The 22,773-nt window shown below is 35.7% G+C and overlaps 2 protein-coding genes across 4 annotated transcripts in view; both read left to right on the forward strand.

Moving 5' to 3' along the window:
• On the forward strand, positions 1-18,366 carry gabrr2a (gamma-aminobutyric acid type A receptor subunit rho2a). Its single transcript, XM_016476829.1, has 9 exons — positions 1-456; positions 2,384-2,490; positions 9,230-9,297; positions 12,137-12,360; positions 14,137-14,219; positions 14,316-14,456; positions 15,271-15,423; positions 15,528-15,739; positions 16,840-18,366. Exons 1-9 carry the CDS (start codon positions 332-334, stop codon positions 17,149-17,151), a joined length of 1,425 nt encoding a protein of 474 aa, XP_016332315.1. The 5' UTR covers positions 1-331; the 3' UTR covers positions 17,152-18,366.
• Positions 18,367-21,060: 2,694 nt separating this feature from the next.
• LOC107680780 (nesprin-3-like) overlaps positions 21,061-22,773 on the forward strand; it is a 34,898-nt gene continuing 33,185 nt past the window's right edge. For all 3 annotated transcript variants that reach the window (XM_016476825.1, XM_016476827.1, XM_016476828.1), the window contains exon 1: positions 21,061-21,167. The gene's annotated coding sequence lies outside the window, so the exon portion shown is untranslated. The remainder of the gene's footprint in view (positions 21,168-22,773) is intronic.

Genomic DNA, 22,773 nt, shown 5'->3' on the forward strand with positions numbered 1-22,773 from the left:
AGGTCATATGTGTCTTTCCAATCTGTCTTTTCCTCCAGCCATACAGACAGCTGTGGGAAAGGCGTGTATGCCCACCGCTGATGCCATGTGGTCAAAGCAGCTGTGCAGCTGATAACCAATGACAGGCAGAAGACGCCGCGCGGAGCTGCGGCATGCGTCGCGTCGCGCCGCGCTGATATTTAAACCATCCACACATCGCGCATGCCAGAGATGCGAGCTGCAGCGATTTCTGCGCCGAGTGCGGAAAGATGCTGCCTTTCCCGAGTCATCGAGTTCATGGATTAAGCTGGATTTCAGGACACACCTGTAGATTTCTCACCTGCTCTGCATAATGCCTTATCTGAGACAGTTCCTGATTTCAGTGCTCTTCCTGGGCTCGTTTGGGGAATGCTGGAATAAACACACCACGAGAGAGAGGAGGTGGACAGGAGCTGTGGAAACTCAGAAGCATGGGACGTAAGTGGCATTTCAGTCTTTGACAACTGAACTTGGATTGATATTTCCCTTGCACATTGCTGGGTTCACAAATGATGATGATGACTAATTGTGATGATGATGATGATGATGATGATGATGAATATAGCAATAATCACAATGAAGATGACTGAAGATGTCTGTCAACAAGTACACACAACATTTTTGTTTCTATCTATTTGACTAGTCACGATTTTTTTTTTTTTTTAGTTTCAACTGGATTTTCTTCATCAGTGAACTTATTACTAAATGTTAAGACGGATTTTTACTTAAGGCGGCAATTCAGCTTAAGGTTTAGTGGGTTTTACAGTCTGCTAATACCGATATTTGCAGAACAGAGTGGCTGTCTGACCGATATTATACAATTTAGTTATAGCAGCTGAGATATATAAAATTATAGAAATGAACCCTTAAATGCATGTGTCTGATTGTCAGTTTTTGCTTTACTTGTGGTCTTTTCATCTGAAAATCTAGGAATGCCTCAATTAAGTCTGAATTTTAATTAAACTTAATTTTAAAATACTATATGTTATATACAGCCTATGCATCTAATTCTATGCATTTTGACCCACATATTATATGAATTTTATGGGGGAATGCTAGCATTGCATTTTAGGGTTAAATTGAAAATTATAATTACAAATAAAAAAACAGAAAATGTATGACACTTCTGTTAATCGATCAAGTGGCCAGTTATCGGCCGATTCTGGTAATCTCCATATGATCAAATCTCATGTGCACCGTAAAAAATAATTTTTCGAAGTTGTAAATAAAACAAAGATTATTGGAGTACGTTTTATAAGACAATACTATTTCGTTCTTTTTACTTCAAAATTTCATGTTTAATTCAACTGCATTTCTTAGTAATTATTTGTGAAATTTACAAGCAATTTCTGAGTGAAAATTGTTTAAACTAAAGTTTCAGTGTATCGGATCTATATCGGTTTATTACTAATTACAAGCATTTTTTGATAATGTGTCTGATTTATGTGTTACGAGATGACAGTGCTGCACATAAGAACTGAGGTGATGGTGTGAACTCATTCATCGATGTCTTTCACAGATCATTTTTCGACCACCTTTATTAGCCTGATTTCTGTATGACAGCAGAGTGCCATAAATGAGGCCACGGCCCAGTGCGCAATTAACATGACCCAGACAGATGATACCGCCACTCAACTGAATACATATCGCTGTTGTGCTCGAACTGGTGCTTCTTACTCAGATAAACAGCCACGTGTCACAGGCACATTTCACCCATCTGCCAAGGACAGTATGTTGGCACAGAGCTGTCCTGACAAACAGCTCACATGGGTACAGCTTCATGGGTCTACAAAATTAAAACAAACAAAAATCTGCAGAATTAACATGTTGTTAGAGTGCAAATTTACATGAGAAAATCCAGCAGTATCGCTGCAGACAGGGTGCCAGTCATGGCAAGCTGCCTTCTGTCTCATATTCGCAACTGGAAATAAATTACAAATGGCAAGAAGCTGAGAGGAACGAGGCAGTCGACTTCTCACTGTCAGTGATTGTTATATTGTCACATAAAGAGTTAATTATGTGCATTGTTTGACTGGAACAATCACAGTTCATGAATCCAGTGTTCAGGACTCATATGAACGTCTGTCGATAACATCTCCTGTAATTTGTAACAGATCCGGCTGCTGCAGTTAGTTCACCACTGCCTTAACAATTTGTTGATTCAAGCGCCGTGCATGATCTTAATCCGTCATTACACTTTTGCGGCTGCATTTTCACAGAAATTATGTAAACGTCATTGACTTTGAGGGTTCAGGCTGAATTTTTCATGTAACCTGTGGTAGATTCCACTTAACAATAGTGCACATTGTCTAAATTTGTGATGTAAGAGGCTGATCTGAGTTTTTTGTGACTTTGAAACCCGCAGCTCCCTGGCAAAGAAGCCACCGGATGTGACAAAATCACGGCGACTGAAAACAGAGCAGTTGTTGAAAGTGGATGACCATGACTTCACCATGAGGCCCGCGTTTGGAGGTTAGTTCATCATACTTCTGTGTTGCAAATGTAAATTGCATTTCTTTGCCTTAATTTATAAGCCACAAACTCAGTCAGGAACCTATTTAAAAAAAAAATCTTCAAAGACATGCACATTATGTGTAATTTAAAAGGTTTAGCATCCAAATCCTCTGAAGATTAGTCAAAATAAGACAAATGTACTTCAAGCATGAGACTAAGAAAGTCATAAGTCCTGTTGATAAAGTACTATTATAATGTCTTCACTCCATCAGTTCCCTAAATGCCACTAAAAATAATTTTAGTTGCATTGTTTTGATCTTATGTACAGATACAGTATTTAGTATGCACAGTTTGAGAACATTCAGGTCAGTTACTTGACCAGCAGGCATTAAATCTACATTGGCTCCCTCTAGAGGGGTAAACAACCTCATTGTTAAGCACTGCTGTGGCCTGTAATTAAGACTGCGATTTCACTTTTACTGGAGTGCATTTGGTTTTGAGAATTGGAGTTTGTGATGTGCATTAATAGGCAGGTGAATTTAGCCCATTGTTATTTGATATTAAGCCATAAAGTTGCCTGTATAGTGTATCATATACCCCAAACTATTATTTTACATAGAATTTTTAATTCATCCAATATAAAATTGTAGAAAGTCTGAAACCAAATCCGCTATTATTTAAAACTGGAAATATAAAGTTTTATGATTCTGAAACAGAAAACTATTGCTAGGTCACTAATCAAATAAGTAAATTTTGTGTCATTGATCATGTGACTCTCTGTACAGATAGTCATATGTTTTTGCTTCCATTGAAGCACAAGATTGTCTTTGGATCATGCTGGAAAAGATTTACACAAACTTGTGGAGTTGGTGTAAATCAAGAGCTCAAGAGCTGCTGCCATTGAAGCAAAGGGGCAGAAACCAATTACTTTCTGAAATTCATGCTTATTTTTCATGTAAATATCCCACTCGAATTGCTACAGTGATAATATAATTGGTCTGTTATTTCATGTTAAGAATAATAATGAACGCTTTTTTTTTTTTTTAGAAATGAGTCAGCGTGCTTTGATTTAATTTATGCATGGACATGGATTTTCTCTGACCTTGATTTCACATATTTCTTTTACAAAGCGATATCTTATTAAACTCGTTCAGATCAATTGCAGTGAGACATTTTTAAGCTTTTAGCTTGGCAGATGGAGCCTTGTGCACTTTACTCAAGCTTTTTAGTAGTAGTAGTAGTATACTTTATTGTCCTCAAGAGGAAAATTGTTATGGACTACATGTTGCTGCAGACATACAATAAAAAATAAATTTACACCAGTTTTAATGAGATAGTCACTGTTGGGAAAGTTAACAATCAATCAGATTACATAGAAACAGCTGGATGTGTGTGCAGATTGATCCTCCGGGAAGATGAGATTATAAAATAGGAATAATTTACCCAAAAAAATGCAAATTGACATTATGTATTCGCTATCATTTAGTTTAGAACCTATATACTGTGATATTTTCAGTGGATTTCAGTGATAGACATAATAATTTTGTCATAGTCATACAAACACGTCCAGATTCAAAAATGGCATGTCAACAGCAAAGTTTTTGTGTGTGTATAAACATAACCTGCCATTTTTGATGAACAAGAATGTAAGATTATTAAGGACTAATGACTTCTTATGGCTTCAGAAGACTCTTATGGTGCTTTTTATTTTTAGTGGGTTTATTTTCTTGCCTTTTTTGGAGTTTGATAGTCATGGTCACTATGAACTGTCACTGCAATGGTGTAAAGATTCAAAAACTCTTCCTTTTGTGATCCATGGACAAAAATAACAGCATAACTGTTTGCAATGACAGGAAAGTGAGTAAATCATGTCAGAATTTTCTTCTTTTTTTTTGTATGATCTATTTCTTTAAAGGGGTCATATGATGTTGCTAAAAAGAACATTATCTATTCCTTCTCTACCACGGCTATGGTATTAAAGGATGATATAAGGGGGAGCTCAAGGCTTCTCTTTAAACGTATGACACTTAAAAGTTTGCGTAGTAAAGGCTAAGAACTAATGAAAGTTCTCCTGCTAGTCCATACAGTCCCCCTGTTCTTTTTTTTAATGATGTGTTCCTATATAGGGCAAAGAAAAAGAAAAACTCCCATGTTTGATGCCGTTCCTCCTATGAATAGAGTATCTAAAAAGTCACTCGTTTGGATGCTCTGACTCGGCGTACGTTTGGGAATTGCTCTTTGTTCAGCAGGGGGTCAGAGCAAAGGGAATGAAAACAGCCCAAACATATTCACCCCCTCAGACGCATACACAGATCTGTCAGCTCTGTCAGTGAAGCATTGTTGCATCTGCTTGACGGTGAAAACCTGACTGCTAGTTCAAAACATGATGTAATGACTTCACAATTGTCAACCAATGTCATAGATTCATAGTATTGTAGATTTTCACCAAGGGGTTAAAGGGCATTTTCATTTGCTTTTCTTCCAAAACACAAGATAGATAGATAGATAGATAGAACTGTAACATACTTTGGTTAAAATTCCTCAATGGTCATGTAAAACAGCACCCTTTTTACCTTGTCAAAAACAACCCTGTTCACAGCGACTTGTTTCGGTGCATGTCTCTTTAAATGATAATGAGCTACTGCGGGGTGTTGACACAAGACACATGAATTTGCTGCCTTGGACTCAGTATATAGCTCAGAGGTGGTCAAATAGCTAGCTATCTACGTAGAAACTGGCTGCAAATTAAAAAAGCTTGATGGATGACATGGTTTCACACTCAGACAGCGCATAACAAACTGGCTGCTTGCTTTCTTTCTTTTTTAGCTTTTCTGAGCTGGCAGATATGCTAGAAACCTAAGTAAATGCAAAAAATAAATAAAATTAAATAAAATAATATTTTATTTAAATATTTTAAATAAAAATATATTGCTGTATCAAAGGTATTTCTATGATCTTGTTGAACCATTACTTTTCACAGAATTTGTTAGTCAATTTTTTTTTTTCTCATTTTTTAAAATGATTTTAAAATGTAGAATTATGCAATGAGCTATTATAACATGTACTTTATAATAATAATAATAATAATAATTGGCTTTATGGTAATTACGTCTTTTTTCAGTAAATGTCAAATAAGTCAAAGGATACTGAGCTTAAAAATTTACAGTGCATTTGTGAAATATGCATATACTGACATTGTTGCTCAAAAATATGTATGATACCAGATGAACCAGACTGTATTAAAACCAAAATAATAGAGAAGCTCTTCTTAAAATAAAGAGGTTGCGAATTGCCCAGTGACAACAGGCCAGTTCAGAACAAGGGGTTATTTTGCATGTAGATGTTACTCAAAAATATCTTGCTCTATTCCAAATATTTACATGGTTTTGTTGAACCATTTCTTTTCACAGCTCTGTCAATATGCTGCAATAATAATTATATATAAAATTATGAATTTTGGACCAGGAAAATTACATTGGCTTTCATCCCTGTTGTGTCCTATCATATTAAACAATGCTTTTTAGCATGCTTTTCATCGACCTATTGCAGTATATTGGATACTGCAATTGGTCAATGAAAAGCATGCTAAAAAGTGATTAGTAAATCGTAGCTCAGGTATAATGTGCCGTGTGTACTGCATAAATGAGATTTACTTCAGAAGCAAAAGAGAATTGCTAATGCATGACTGCAGTCTGGTTTAAACCCAGAGACGGCTAACTGATGGTGCATAAAGTTTATGTCTAATCCTCCACAAGGGGAGTATCAGTTGATGTACGCAGAACATATAGCACTCACTGCGTGTTTATGGGTCATTACAGGGCTGTATGTGTTTCTTGATGTGAAGGATTACACATATTAAAGATTGGTATCATGTTGTAGATGACACACATGCCTGTTTACTTCTGTCTGCAGATTTGCATATGCGCAACGCAGCTTTCAATACTAATGTTCGGGCCAGCTGGGCCAACAGCGTCTGAAAATTAGATAGGAAATTAAATGAAAGATCAAAAGATATCAATAGCATCTCTGTACCAGGATGCCACATGTCTCAAAGCCAGCGGCCTTTTTCGTGTTATTCGTACAGCCAAAATTGGCTGAATTCTGACTGACATTCCGCGAAAGGATCACTTAGTTATACGAGCTGCATGCGAAACTGAGGACGATTGTAATCACATTACATTTTGTTGGCACTCTCTCTCTTTTCTCCCTTTTTTCTATTTGTCCGTTAAAGATTTAAGCGTTCCCCTCTGATGGGTTGGTCCATCTGGAGGACCGCTTGATTTGCTATGGACTGAGGCGCTATGGCGCTGGAGGCGAGATTAATCTGGCAGCGGTTTGTATTGACCGATCATGTGGATTAGCACATGCAACAATCCCAGCCTGCCCTGCCCCACAGACAGCTGGTTTAAAGACCGCCCACTAGCCAAACATCAACCAGCGATTACCAGCTCAATGTCATAGCCTCGGGAACTTTGATAGAAAAGCACTATTAATAAAATCAACACTGGAAAGGGGTGATTTATTCATTTTTTTTAAAGGAGTAGTTCACTTTAAAAATAAACATGTTGTTGCACTATGACTATGACTTTCTTCTGTGAATACAGGTGGAGATATTTTTATGATTTTTTTGAAGGATAAAAAGTCATATGGGTTTGGAACAACATGAGTGTGTAAATCATAACAAAAACATTATTAATTAATTCATTTTTTTAAATGAACTGTACATTTAAAGAACATTTTGTTATAATCATTGTTCCAAACCTCTGTGATTTTTCTTCTTTTTTCTGTGGAACACAAAATGATATATTTCTCTGAATTTTTAGAGGATAAAAAGTCATATGGGTTCGAAACAACGTGAGGATGTGAAAATAAAAACAGAAAATTATTGATTTATTTATTTATTATGAACATTTTGTCCTCATCTTTATGTTGTTTCAAACCTTTAAGACTTTCATCTATGGAACACAAAAAGATATATTTTTATGAATTTTAAGAGGATAAAACTGTGTAAATAATTAGAGAAAATTCTTTATTTTTTATTTATTTATTTTTTGATTAACTATCTCTTTAATGAACGTTTGTTGTAATCATTATGTCCTTCTAAACCACTATGACTTACTTTCTTCTGTGGAACATAAAAAGAAAATACTTTTAACAATTTTAAGATAAAAAATCATATTGGTTTGAAACGACATGAGAGAGTATAAATAATAATTATTTATTTGTTTTTTTGTATTTTTTAAGAAAATGAATTTTAAGAGAATAAAAAGTCATATTGGTTTGGAACAACAAGAGAGTGTGTAAATAATAAGAGAATTTTCATTCATTCCTTCATTCAACTATGCCTTTAGGAACATTTTGTCATAATCATTACATTGTTCCTAACCTTTATTACTTTCTTTCTTCTGTGGAACCCAAAAGGAGATATTTTTATAACATTTTTTTAATTATATTATTTATTTAACAATATTTATTTATTTATTGATGAACTATCCCTTTAATGATATCCAGTTGATACAGAGATCTTTGAATTGGTTTTTAATGGGAAAAGCACAAATATCCAAGTGGTAACTACAACTGAGAAATAGGACAGCTGAACTCAAGGTCATTCTAATGGTTTCAGACTCAAACTGACAGCAGGGGGTTGATTAGTTTGGACAAATCGATTTTACCTAGGAGCTGTGTCCTTATTTAGACTTATTTGTGTGATATGAAAAGCCTTGATGGTACATGACAGGGAAATTGACAGGATGGTCCAGTGAGTGTTGCATGGCAATAGTTTACTTATGAGGATTTGGATTACATAAGCGAATTTGTAAAAGTCATCTCCGGTTATTTATCAACAGGACTCAAATGCGTTTTCTGCAGCATATAAAGTAATGCTTGTGCTTTTCCTGAAGGGTTTTTATGAGTGATACATTAAGTGACATGTAATGGCAAGTTTCAGTCAGTGTCGGTATCATTTTGAGCATCAAAGATTAATTTACCATTTCCAGTAATCTCTTCGGATTACTAGGACTAGGAGTGACGATGGGACACACTGGAAATCTCGTTTTGAATCTGTCTGGTGTTCCTACATCATCCCCGTCCATATGTACAGGCCTGCCCCCTGCCCATTTACCTAAATGTCTTACCTTCTGAGTGACAGATAGCCCTATTACACTAATCCTGGCAAAGAGCAAGGGTTTAGATTTGCTACAAAAGACCTTACAAGTGCAGCTCCATGTAGGATATCAAAGCTGCAGTTCCGGTTGAAGGCCCGTCCTTTGAGAGCTAGCATTCCTTACAATCCATCAGATGTCAAAGCAGCTGCTAAGCCTTTTGTGAACAGATCTGGTGGAAAGCAAACAGATCCAGATCTGGCCGTGAGGACGTATTTAATGATGCTCACAGAAGTCTTAGCGAACACCCTGCTACACTCTAAAAAGTGCTGGGTTGTTTCAACCCAATTTTGGGTAAAATATGGACTAACCCAACTGTTGGGTTAAAAAGTGAATTTAAAAATGTAACCAAAATGTAACCCAACAGTTGGTTTAGTGCATATTTGACCCAAAATTGGGTTGAAACAACCCAGCATTTTTTAGAGTGTAATTGCGACTGGTATGAAGCTGTCAGAATCCAGTAAACAATGAGTAATATGAAAAATTAATGCATGGCATATGCAGAACAGGTCATATAGCAGTGGGATGGAGAAGATGGTGTAATTCAATTGACAAACACAGTTGTATATGTTGTAGACATGTTTTGTCTTTTGCAGGTCCTGCTATTCCAGTGGGAGTTGATGTACAAGTGGAAAGCTTGGACAGTATTTCAGAAGTTGACATGGTAGGTAATCCCAAACAGTTGCTTTTCACATGTGTTGTTTTACAAAACATTCTCAGCTATTTGATTCTAAATTATTGAAAATATGAGCACACATTAAACAGTTAAATATGAAACTGACAAAACAAGAAATTATATTTTGCATGACTTGAATTGTTTTTGCTTACATTTAAATATAAAATATATATATATTTTTATGCTATTTAAATCAAATAAAAACAAAGCCAGTAAAACAGTACCATGATGTAAAATGTTTTGCAATTTAAATAACTTTTTTTTATTCATTTATCTATTCATTCATTTATTAATAATAATTAGAATTTTGGGATTAGTAGTCATGAAAATCTACTATCCAAAAATAAAAAAGTCCTAAAAATAGGTTTCATTTTCTATGCAAAGTTTAATTTAAATATAGTAAAATAATACAGAAAAAATATAATAATAAAATATAAATTCTTATAATATATATATATAATTTCTTTCTTTTGATTTTGATGAAGAATTACCTGTACATGATCTTCACAAGTTTTGTAAGAATCACTTTCAATTTCATAAAGGCCCGTTCACACCAAGGACGATAACTATAAAGATAACGATAAAGATATAGTTCTAAAAATCGTTCTCAATATTAAAGAATAGCAGAGTCCACACCACAACTATAACGATAAAGTCAAAGAGAAACGATATCGTTGGAATCACTTTCAAAACGATTTTTTCCCAGCTGATGAACGATAAAAAATTGACAGCCAATCAGAATCCATCCTGCTGTAACGAGCTCGAGAATTTAAAGCGGCAGACGAGCGTGCGCTTAGAATAAACAGACGATATCATTCGCTGCACGCTAATATCGCTATCTTTATAGTTATCTTTATAGTTATCGTTCTTGGTGTGAACAGGGCTTAATTCTCTTGCTTTTTGCCCATTTATTGCTGGCTGTTTTGCAGTTACTAAATCCCACAAGGGTATTCCTAAAAAGGAACATGGATCTTCTTTTTACTTCTGTTTTAACAGAATATGACACCCATTCTGGCATTCCATTCTCATGTTTTGGATTTCCCTCTTGGTAGAAGCCTTTGTGCGATGCAACAAAGAAACTGTGTGGTTCTTTTATTGACCATATATAATTACTGGCCACATCAGATTTTATGGTTATATAACCAAAAGAAAGAATAGAGAAAGGATGATCTGCTTGAGCGATTTAGAGAGGCATGTGGAGGATCAAGAGTTACATCAACGTTCCATTTAAACAAACTGCAAAGAAAAGACTTAAGGAATTGTTGTAAGGAAAAGATGTGAAGTTGGTTTTGTACTTGCTGCAGCGAAAAACAGTTGTCACTCCCAGAACTTTACAGTGTGTACATTGCCTGTATTTATAAAGTAAATAAGTGAATCTCACAAAACCTTTGAAGAACATGGTCTTATTTCACCCCAAAATAAAAAGAAAGAAACCACATTTTGCTTAGAAAATAAAGCCAACATAATGTTTTTATCCTTGGGCATAAAATTTATGACAATCATATCCCCTTCTCTCAATTCTCATTACAGTAAAGCAAAGAAAATCCCAATCCTATCACTATGATGAAAAAAAACAATGTTATGTATTATTCATATCATCATTTACTCACCCTCATGTTGTTGTGAACATAAAGACTTCCTTCCTTGGATCACAAAAGAAGAATTTCTGAAGAATGTGGTCACTCTTGTGATTGCAGTGACAAGGAATATAGCTTTCAAGCTTCAAAAGGAAAAAGTGGTTCCTATGACTTGTGTGCTATGTTCTTCTGCCTTCAGAGGCCTGAACTCTGAAGATTTGGGATATTCCACACAAGTTGTATGAACCACTTTTATGGTACTTCAAAAAGGACACAGAAGCACTAGTCTCATTTTTGTGACATAAACAGTCTTCAAATGTCTGCTTTTGTTTCCCAAGGAAAAAGAAAGTCATACAGGTTTGGAATAACTTGAGAATGAGCATGAATAAAACATGAGCAAACAACATGAGTAAATGATGACAGAATTTTTATTTTTGGTAGAACTATTCCTTAAAAATCATATGTTTTTCTTTCACATCACATACATGAGAATCAAATATTCTTTACCTCACAGTAAGAGGCTTGTTTATTTGGCATGAGAATAATGTCCCAATACTAAAAATCCTAATGGTCCTTTATTTTATTAATGCCAAATATTATTTCTTTTTTTTTTCTTCTGATTTTGGGGTTAAATGTGACAGGTTTTCATGAGATTAACCCGAATGTACACTACTGTTCTCAAGTTTGGGGTCAGTAAGATTTTTCAAAAGAAGTTTTTTTCACCAAGGCTGCAATTATTTGATAGAAATACAGTAAAAAATTTAACATTTTAAATGACTGTTTTCTATTTGAACTTATTTTCAGGTGTAATTCATTTCTGTGATGGTAAAGCTGAATTTTCAGCAGCCAGTACTTCAGTCTTCAGTGTCACGTGATCCTTCAGAAATCTTTCTAATGTGCTGATTTGGAGCTCAGGAAACATTTCTTATTATTATCACTGTTGAAAACGGTAGTGCTTTTTAATATTTTTGTGGAAACTGTGATAGAGTTTTTTCAGGATTCTTTGAAGAAAAGGATGTTTAAAAGAACATAATTTATTTGAAATAGAAATGTTTGTAACATTATAAATTACTGTCACTTTTGATCAATTGAATGCATCCTTGCTGAATAAAAGTACTACTTTCTTTAAAAAAAAAAAAACATACCCAAACTTTTGAACAGTTCAGAAAGCAAGAATGGTAGAGCCTCCTTTAAAAATCACTGTGCTTTAACTAAATATTGTAAAAACCCTTTTTCCTCCATCTGTGTAGGACTTTACTATGACATTATACCTGAGACACTACTGGAAGGATGAGCGCTTGTCTTTCGCCAGCACCACAAATAAAAGCATGACTTTCGACGGGCGCTTGGTGAAGAAGATCTGGGTTCCTGACGTCTTCTTCGTCCATTCTAAAAGATCTTTTATTCATGACACCACCACAGAAAATATCATGCTGAGAGTGTTCCCTGATGGTCACGTTCTTTACAGCCTGAGGTAAAAAAGCAGATTATCTACACCGGCATTTCTGACTTTTAAGTGAGCCATTATAATTCCAATTAAATGTAAGTTATGTATATATGTACAGAGTTTAAATGTATTTATGTAAATGTACTTATTATAATTCCTGTTTAGTTTGTACAATGTAAGAAAAAGTTTATATTTTTTCAGTTGTTCAGCAGTTACTACATTTCACCTCCAAGCAACTCAACTACTGAATGTGGTTTCGTTTAAATGTGGTTCGAAAACAAAATCACGTCGCTTAAGCATTTGCATATTACTGCGGTGTTAAAATTAGAATGACGCTTCTGGCCTGTGATGTTTTTGCTGTGTCTTTTGTGCTGCGAGTTAAAAATTAGGCCACGCTACCTGCGTGCAGGCTATAATCGAGGGCTAGTGCGGAGTTCAAAGTCAAATTTCAGACACTGTTCTGGCTCCAGGGAAAGTGTCATTATTGATGGGACTAGCCCAGATTATTTCCATTGTACGACAAATGATGGACACCACTACAGAGAACAGAGGAGAAAAATACGGAGAGAAAAATGAAACGGCCTTAGTGTCGGTTCAGTAAATGGCGCTAGTATGCCTTCTTGACTAGCATTACTAAGCACATTTACATCACATTTACATTTTTATTCTTAGCAGGAGCTTTCTTACCAAAGCTACTGTCATTCCAAGCCCATATGACTTTCTCTTTTCTGTGGAACTCCAAAGGAGATGCTTAGCAGAATGTCCAAGCTGCTCTTTTACATCCGTTGTGTGGAAAAGAGCAGCTTGGGCATTCTGCTAGAAAACTACTTTTGCATTTCACAGAAGCAAGAAAGTAGGGCTGGTAAGCTCTGGACATGGATTTGGACATGGATATGAATTAATCTAACAGCCTATCACATGATGCTCACTGTATATTCAGCATCGGCCATCTCTATATGAGGACAGTCCATGTGAACTTAACTTCCAGAGCTTTTCACGGTTTCATTTGAGAAAAACAACCATCAAATACACACCAAATCTCACGACAATCAAGATCATCGTGACAATCTGCCAAAAAAAAGTTCGCTTTAACTCAAAGAAAATTATGACAGAAGTATATTACTATTGTGTGCTAAAATGTACTTTTCAAAGTAATAATATTATTTTTAATGAATATTGGACAACCAATATATTTTTTCATCCATGTTTTAATTTATGCAGTTCTGTTGTGCTGCATCTTATTTGACAAAAAATGCAATGTTTTGTTGTAAATGTTATATTTTCATTTGATTACATTTTAAAATATTGATTACATTGTTAATTCATTTCATTAGACACCATTTTTGATGATACGTTTGTATTAAATCATAAGACACAGAATCCAGAGAAAATAAAATGGGGGGGGGACATAATTTAGGGGAAAATAAAACTGATTTCATGGGGACCTAAATTCAAAGTTAGCTTACTCTGTGGTAAGTAAACTTATGTTTACATTAATTTTCAAGGTCTAGTAAACATTAACTGTAAATTAATATTTGTGATAAATATCGATATCATATGATATGGAAAAATATTGTGATAATATTTTTGGCCATATTGCCCAGCCCCACAAGTTATACAAGTTTGGACATGAAGTTGAGTAAATAGAAGAATTTCATTTGAAACCGCATATGCAAATTCCATGGATTTTGGGTTCGAAAAGTGAATAAAGCAGGCGCCTGTGAGGAATATGATGAAATATAAAGATCTAAGACGGTGGGTTTCTGTATTTTAATCCGTGTTATATATGGTTCTTGTCCCCAGGGTCACGGTTACAGCAGCCTGCAACATGGACTTCAGCCGTTTCCCGCTGGATTCACAGACCTGCACTTTGGAGTTGGAGAGCTGTGAGGGAATCATTAGTTTGTGTTATTTTTAGTGCGACACATGCTCAATCCACTCTGCCAAGTTAGTTTTTCCTGAAATGGATCCTTCTTTTCTAGACGCCTACACGGATGAGGATCTGATGCTGTACTGGAAAAGTGGAGATGAGTCTTTGAGTATAGATGACAAAATCTCTCTCTCTCAGTTCCTCATTCAGAAGTTTCACACTACCTCTCGGCTGGCTTTCTACAGCAGCACAGGTATTGGGGGATTATTTGTCAAGTTGATTTATTTCAAGTAGTGTGGCCCCAAGACGGATTTGGACACTTAAGTCACACTTAAATTTGTATGAATGTTATTGCATTAAATATCAAAGCAAGTGGCATCTGCAAGCATATGATGCTTTCCTCAGAACTAACTTGGCTTCTCTGAGCTGGTTTTGCAGTGACATTTAACCAACTGGTGCCACTGGTTCATCAGATTGTGTTTAACAACCACAATGTGTTCTAATTTTGGACAATGTGTAAATATTTGTATAATTTACAGTCTAACAAATGTATTTTTGTGAAATATTTAGCTTGAAAAGTGTGCTTGTGCTGTCTTTCTTTAAAATATACTACCGTTCAAAAGTTTAGGGTGAGTACGATTTTTGATAGATATTAATACATTAAAGATATTTATAATGTCACAAAAGATTTCTAGTTCAAAATAATTAATCAAAGAATTCTAAAAAGAAGTATGCAGAGTAGCACAACTGTTTTTAACATTGATGATAGTAATAAGAAATGTTTCTTGAGAACCAAATCAGCATATTAAAATGATTTCTGAAGGATTATGAGACACTGGAGACTGGAGTAATGGTAATTAAAACAGAAAACAGTTATTATAAATTGTAATTTGGTCGAATAAATGCAGCCTTGAGACTCTTCTTTCAAAAACATTAAAAAATCTTATCAACCCCAAACTTTTGAATGGTAGTGTAAATGTCATTTGTTTAAATTTTTAAGTGTGGCTAAATTGTTCACTAGGTTTATATTTGACTCCATCTGCATTTTTATCTCTTTCTCACTTTAGGATGGTACAACCGCCTGTATATAAACTTTACTCTTCACCGCCACATCTTCTTCTTCCTGCTGCAGACTTATTTCCCAGCCACACTTATGGTTATGTTGTCATGGGTGTCGTTCTGGATTGATCGCAGGGCTGTTCCAGCCAGAGTTTCATTAGGTAAGATTATCACAAATTGGCATTTTTGCCTCAGGTGTCGTTGTTACTTCCCATGTCAAGTCACGCACCTGCAGATCTTAACAGGATGTGCTGATTTTATCAAGGTATCACCACGGTGCTCACCATGTCCACCATCATCACTGGGGTGAACGCCTCCATGCCCAGAGTCTCCTACATCAAAGCTGTGGACATTTACCTGTGGGTCAGTTTTGTGTTTGTGTTTCTGTCCGTCTTGGAGTATGCAGCAGTCAACTATCTGACCACGGTCCAGGAGAGGAGAGAGCGTAAGCTCAGAGATCGAGCAGTTAGAGAGCAGGTAAAAAAATAGAATTGGTCACACCAAAATTATTTTTTTTCCAATTATGCAGTTTTGCATTATGCAGTGTTTTCCAACTGTAATCCACTACTTTGTCATGACCTCATGACATTTTCCCATCCTGCATATGTGCAACTCTTGTTATTCCAATCAGATATCCTAACACAAAAGATTGTGTGGATATTACTTCCGACTCATCCATGAATTGAAGGTCATGTCAACCACATTGCACTGTGGCATATTGTATTTCACACAGTGCATATTTTAAATTTATTTTTATGCATACAGAAAATTTGCCTACGATGAACTGTATACATGCTTAATATTACAAACTACAAAAAAAATACATGACTTCTCTATAGAGTGCAACAGTGCCCGCTCACTTTATCACTGGCCTTGGAAGTATTTTCCCATTCATTTTTTCCCCATATGGATTTTCAGAAGTCTTTGTTTAGGAGTTATGTGACCTGAACCAAGCCAACCAGCTAGGAGGTGAATCGCAACATTACAAAATCTATAAAATCTATCTACAAATATTTAAAGAGTTTGAGAGTGTAAGAAGAATGTCTCTATCCACAGCACTTCATGGAAATGGGTGGGCGCTAAAGAGTTCTTTTGGCGCAACTTGCTTGTTTCAATTTGAGTGGTGGAGATTTTTGTCAGAATCGTGATTAATGTAGTTTTTCCACCAGGTATTCCACTTTAAACATGATTATTTAAATTAGTTTAAATAATATAAGCTGTTGGCCTCTACAGAATCATATTCCAATCGATTTAACAACCTCATAGCTTACAGTTTCTGAATTATCGTTAAAAGTCAGTTCTATGGAGAAAAAAAAATTTTAATTTTTACTTCTAGACCCCAACTGTTGCACTCTATATCCAACCCCATTTCGTATATTAGCAGGATATACATCAACACAGGAAAGAAAAATTGCGTTTTAACACCCTCCTTCTCTCATCACTCTATTAAGGGTTGAGTAATGTTGATAAGATAGTCAGCCATCAGCTAAATAATGCCAGCTGATAATTTGCCCTTGCTAATGATCTCTTCTCTTTGTTCTCTGTTCTCCCTGGGCGCCAAACTCAACCTGTTCCAGTCATTGCCCTGCACCTGCAGTATGTCCCACACCAGGACCATGATGTTAGATGGGAGCTACAGCGAGGCTGACACTAACAGCTTGGCTGGCTACACAGAAGCTCCCATGGTTCCTGAGGATGTGGTGCCAGAGAAACAGGAGCACATGGTGGTTCACCTGTCAATGAGCAGCGAGTCCACCATCACCAAGAAAAAGGGCATCCGCGCCTTACGCATTATGCAGAACACGCATGCCATTGATAAGTACTCCCGCATGATCTTCCCGGGAGCCTATATAATTTTTAATATTATTTACTGGTCGGTGTATTGCTGATCGTTCTCCAGCTACATCCATCTTTTACTCTTTTTTTGGACTTATGGAGGTTTTATACAACCATCCTTGACTTTTTGATGCACATCAAACATTGGCTCACGTGAGACCAGATTGCAGTTACCTTTGTCCCTTTTCATGCGCAAAAAGACTGAGAGAAAGAGGGTTGTCTGTGCCAGCTGAGTGCTTCTTATAGGCCTTTTCAGGTTTATGACAAATTAACTGTAAAACACTTATCAGACTTTGTACGGGCTTATGTGTTTTCTCTTCATGTTTGCGTCATTGGACTATTAAGTATGTAAAGAGCAAGAAAGTCTGGTGTTAGCTTCTCTTTTAAAGGTGTACTAATAAATTTTTTCCACTGTTTTATAGCTAAAAAAATTATTAGTTTTAACAAATATGTTTTACACTCACATGAGATCCAGTCATATCATTTGCCTATAAAATACAGATGTAAATGCATAAGGTGGGTTTCACCCTCATAGGGTCCGCTATGTTGAGATCACATGACTAGCTGTGTTGTGCAATTTAACAATAAATTTAGATATTCATATATTTATATAGCATATATTTATACAGTTTTGCAGTGCTCAAGGTGCTCTTCAAAATGAAACAAAACGGACATAAAACAAACCAAATACAATATAAATATTAAAGACATAACTTAACAAAGTTCCTAAAGTTAACATACAAAAAGAATCTATGAAAAAGAACAGAAATAAGAAATTAAACAGCTCTGATGTAAAGTGGCAGTGGTTAATAAAATGTAATGCATTCACAAATTATTTAGTGCACCTTTAAGTCTGTCTGCTTATCTGCACAATGTCCAGTTTTATTTCATTTAGGCAAGGCAGTTTGTTTACTCATACTCATTACTCACTCATGTTAATATATTGTAATTACCAGTAACAAGACAGAATCTTCCTCCAGTCTGAGGTTTATTTGGATGTGTGTGTGTGTGTGTGTGTGTGTGAGAGAGAGAGAGTGTATTTGATACCATTATATCTCTTATGCAAAATAAATCTGTATGTCTTTACTGTGGCTCATCGTCATGCATGTTAGTTTTATTGATTATACAATTTTATATCAATTATACTACAACCTGAATTTGCCATTATACCTTATAAGATTTGAGTAAAAAGCTTGTTCATGCGGGCAGTCAGTGCAGGCTAAAGTTTAGTTTGTGATTAAATGGTCTTGAATACAATTTGAAGCTGCTTTGCGTGCAACATCAGACACTGAAGGTGATGGTCATCCTGAATGTCATTTTTTTATGAGTTCAACCAGAGCCATTGAGAGAGGTTTCTTCTGCTGCATCTCTACGTCGCTGATGGTATTAGCTAACACGATCCGTCATTGCTGTAAAAAAAAACTGGTCCATTGGAGTGAATGGAGTTGTTGCGACTCTCAACGACTCTGAGTTCAACAAGATTTTACTTATCATTTTTAACAGTTGAGCTGTGCATTTGTGACATCAATTTGTAGGCCAACCTGGAAGTCTAATTCACCATGTACCCTCGGGAATGAAGATTTAGCCTAATGTTATCCACGAGCCTTATTTTTTTTATTCATAAATCAAAAAGGCTATTCTAATAACCTGTTTGAAATTCCTGAGGGATTCTATGACTCAGAAGTGCTAATTTTCTTCCAAGTTGTTTGGGATTTATATTTCCCTAATTTCAATAAGTTGATCAAAACAAAGAAGCTACTTCATTATTCGTGTGATATTTACATTATGTTTTTTTTTAATCAACACTAAGATTTTCTGTTTGATTGTGGTGAGTTCAGTAGATTCAATAGATTCAGTGAGGTGATGCTAGATATGTGTATTTATAATACTTGATTCCTTATTGTTGTATCTGAGTGATGCTGGGAAAAACATACATTAGGTGTGTTAAACTCTTACTTTTAAAAGGCTAATCAAAAATTCCTCAATTTCTGCGATTTTACCTCCCAGTACTGAGGGAGGTTTATCAGTGAGGGATATTTATGAGTTAATTTATTAATTATTTTTTTATTAAATTTATTTTTATTAATTACTAACAATTTCATAACACAATTAAAAAAAAATCTTCGCCCTCCCTGCCGGTCAGTAAAGCCCGCTCTATTTTTTTATTATTCTGGCGCGCGCGGTCACGTGCTCTCATCAGTGACTCGGCGGATGCGTTGCTTCTGCCTGCCTGATCTCCTCCTCGACCAGCTCAAGCAACTGACAGGTCTGCATTCATTGACTTCCTGACGGATCACTGTAACTTTGTAGCTCGAGGAGCAACTTAAGGTCATTTATTATCATAAATACTCACATCAGATGCACATATATCCGTAAGTACGACCACTTTATCGATTGTTTAAAGTCTGTGTACACAGTCATTTCTGTGTAACGTTAGCTGCATTGCTGGGCTGTTACTTTTTGAACACAAAGTTTAACGTTACAGCTTATAAAGTGCAACACGGTGGGATTTAATGTACTTAACTGTGTCTACATGCTTCATTCGAGGCAGTAATCCTCTATATTTTGTTGTTTCGCTAAATATGTTTCTTTAAGGTTGCATTTATATGATATACAGAGTCAGGCAGAGAACAGACCTTCAACTGTATGCAAATCAGCGTATAATCGTGTAAAGGAGGGCGTGGGGTTGTTTTGGTTGGGACTTGACGTGATTGTGTTTCTAACAGTGTTAAACTGGACAGATAAAAGATGTAAGTAGATGTAATATAACATATAATTTAAGCCATAACGTTATATTTTCCTTTGGACCTGGATGTTCAGTGTAAGTTACTTCCCTTTATTTAATCATCATATGTAGGGTTGGGTATCGTTTGGGGTTTTTTCGATACCGGTGCCAAATCGATACTTATTAAAAAATATAATAAATAAAAATTCCCCCCAAAAATGATGGATTGGCGGGGTTCGTGGGCGGGACTTCACCTAACAGTATACGTAGCAAGGTTTTTTTTTTGTTTGTTTGGTTATTTAGTTTTTATAATAAGGAAAAATTAAACAAGTAGAAAGAATAGGGAAAGCTAGTGTTAGAGGGTCATTTTTGAATAAAAATAAAACAATTCAATAGAACAGAAAAAGAACCGATAATCCTAGTGTTAGAAGGTCATTATTTATAACAAATAAAAATAAAATAAGTGGAAAGAATAGAGAATGCTAGTGTTAGAGGCTCTTTTTTCTTTATAAATAAAACAAGTAGAATAGAAATAGAATAGAGAGTGCAAATGTTAGAGGGTCAAGTTTTTTAATTAAAAAGATCATTTTAATTTATAAAATTAGAAGTAGCATTAGAATAGAGAGTGCTAGAGTTAGAGGGAAAATCACACACTTGGGAAAATCAACCCATGGCAACAGTTTAAAAGTAGCCCAATTCTGTGGAAAAAAACGCGGACTTGGCAACCCTGCATCCAACAAGAGCTACCGGACTCAGCTTTGACTGATCACAGGTCGAGAATAAGGAGAGATGACTGACAAGACCATGCTGGAGTATACGCTTAACAGATCCTGAGCTCATTGACAAATATCTGATCTTGTAAGATGTGCTCCCTTTACACAGAGTGTGATGCTGGGAAAAACATACATTAGGTGTGTTAAACTCTTACTTTTAAAAGGCTAATCAAAAATTCCTCAATTTCTGCGATTTTACCTCCCAGTACTGAGGGAGGTTTATCAGTGAGGGATATTTATGAGTTAATTTATTAATTATTTTTTTATTAAATTTATTTTTATTAATTACTAACAATTTCATAACACAATTAAAAAAAAATCTTCGCCCTCCCTGCCGGTCAGTAAAGCCCGCTCTATTTTTTTATTATTCTGGCGCGCGCGGTCACGTGCTCTCATCAGTGACTCGGCGGATGCGTTGCTTCTGCCTGCCTGATCTCCTCCTCGACCAGCTCAAGCAACTGACAGGTCTGCATTCATTGACTTCCTGACGGATCACTGTAACTTTGTAGCTCGAGGAGCAACTTAAGGTCATTTATTATCATAAATACTCACATCAGATGCACATATATCCGTAAGTACGACCACTTTATCGATTGTTTAAAGTCTGTGTACACAGTCATTTCTGTGTAACGTTAGCTGCATTGCTGGGCTGTTACTTTTTGAACACAAAGTTTAACGTTACAGCTTATAAAGTGCAACACGGTGGGATTTAATGTACTTAACTGTGTCTACATGCTTCATTCGAGGCAGTAATCCTCTATATTTTGTTGTTTCGCTAAATATGTTTCTTTAAGGTTGCATTTATATGATATACAGAGTCAGGCAGAGAACAGACCTTCAACTGTATGCAAATCAGCGTATAATCGTGTAAAGGAGGGCGTGGGGTTGTTTTGGTTGGGACTTGACGTGATTGTGTTTCTAACAGTGTTAAACTGGACAGATAAAAGATGTAAGTAGATGTAATATAACATATAATTTAAGCCATAACGTTATATTTTCCTTTGGACCTGGATGTTCAGTGTAAGTTACTTCCCTTTATTTAATCATCATATGTAGGGTTGGGTATCGTTTGGGGTTTTTTCGATACCGGTGCCAAATCGATACTTATTAAAAAATATAATAAATAAAAATTCCCCCCAAAAATGATGGATTGGCGGGGTTCGTGGGCGGGACTTCACCTAACAGTATACGTAGCAAGGTTTTTTTTTTGTTTGTTTGGTTATTTAGTTTTTATAATAAGGAAAAATTAAACAAGTAGAAAGAATAGGGAAAGCTAGTGTTAGAGGGTCATTTTTGAATAAAAATAAAACAATTCAATAGAACAGAAAAAGAACCGATAATCCTAGTGTTAGAAGGTCATTATTTATAACAAATAAAAATAAAATAAGTGGAAAGAATAGAGAATGCTAGTGTTAGAGGCTCTTTTTTCTTTATAAATAAAACAAGTAGAATAGAAATAGAATAGAGAGTGCAAATGTTAGAGGGTCAAGTTTTTTAATTAAAAAGATCATTTTAATTTATAAAATTAGAAGTAGCATTAGAATAGAGAGTGCTAGAGTTAGAGGGAAAATCACACACTTGGGAAAATCAACCCATGGCAACAGTTTAAAAGTAGCCCAATTCTGTGGAAAAAAACGCGGACTTGGCAACCCTGCATCCAACAAGAGCTACCGGACTCAGCTTTGACTGATCACAGGTCGAGAATAAGGAGAGATGACTGACAAGACCATGCTGGAGTATACGCTTAACAGATCCTAAGCTCATTGACAAATATCTGATCTTGTAAGATGTGCTCCCTTTACACAGAGTGTTTGATCGCGAAATCGAAAGTGAAAGTAAACAGCGCAAAGGCTCATTCAAAAATATTTAAATACATCGCATCCTGAGAGCGGCTCCCTGATGCGCCAAAATTATATGCAATATTAGAATGTTTAAAGAAGTGGACACGAAAATCGGGAGCGAAACACATGTTGCGGGAGCAGGCAGCAATGGTCAGAGATTCAGCGGGAGTGGGATTAAGAAAACAGCCGAATCCCGGACATTTTGGGCAATTAAGAAATCCCGGCCGGACGCATTTTTGTAGGTCCAAAAAGAGGACATGTCCGGGGAAAAGAGGATGTATGGGTCACCCTAATTTATAATCTATTGCTAATCGATGTATTCTTTTTAAAGTAGCA

Source organism: Sinocyclocheilus anshuiensis, unplaced genomic scaffold, assembly GCF_001515605.1.
Source record: "Sinocyclocheilus anshuiensis isolate Anshui unplaced genomic scaffold, SAMN03320099.WGS_v1.1 scaffold869, whole genome shotgun sequence".
In the NCBI taxonomy this organism is placed as follows: domain Eukaryota; kingdom Metazoa; phylum Chordata; class Actinopteri; order Cypriniformes; family Cyprinidae; genus Sinocyclocheilus; species Sinocyclocheilus anshuiensis.

Excerpts from the sequence above, each read along its gene's own strand:
- gabrr2a (XM_016476829.1), top strand. The coding sequence starts at position 332 with ATGCCTTATCTGAGACAGTTCCTGATTTCAGTGCTCTTCCTGGGCTCG. Across the intron at positions 9,298-12,136 it reads GTATTTCAGAAGTTGACATG|GACTTTACTATGACATTATA; the intron begins GTAGGTAATCCC and ends CCATCTGTGTAG. Across the intron at positions 15,424-15,527 it reads TCCAGCCAGAGTTTCATTAG|GTATCACCACGGTGCTCACC; the intron begins GTAAGATTATCA and ends GATTTTATCAAG.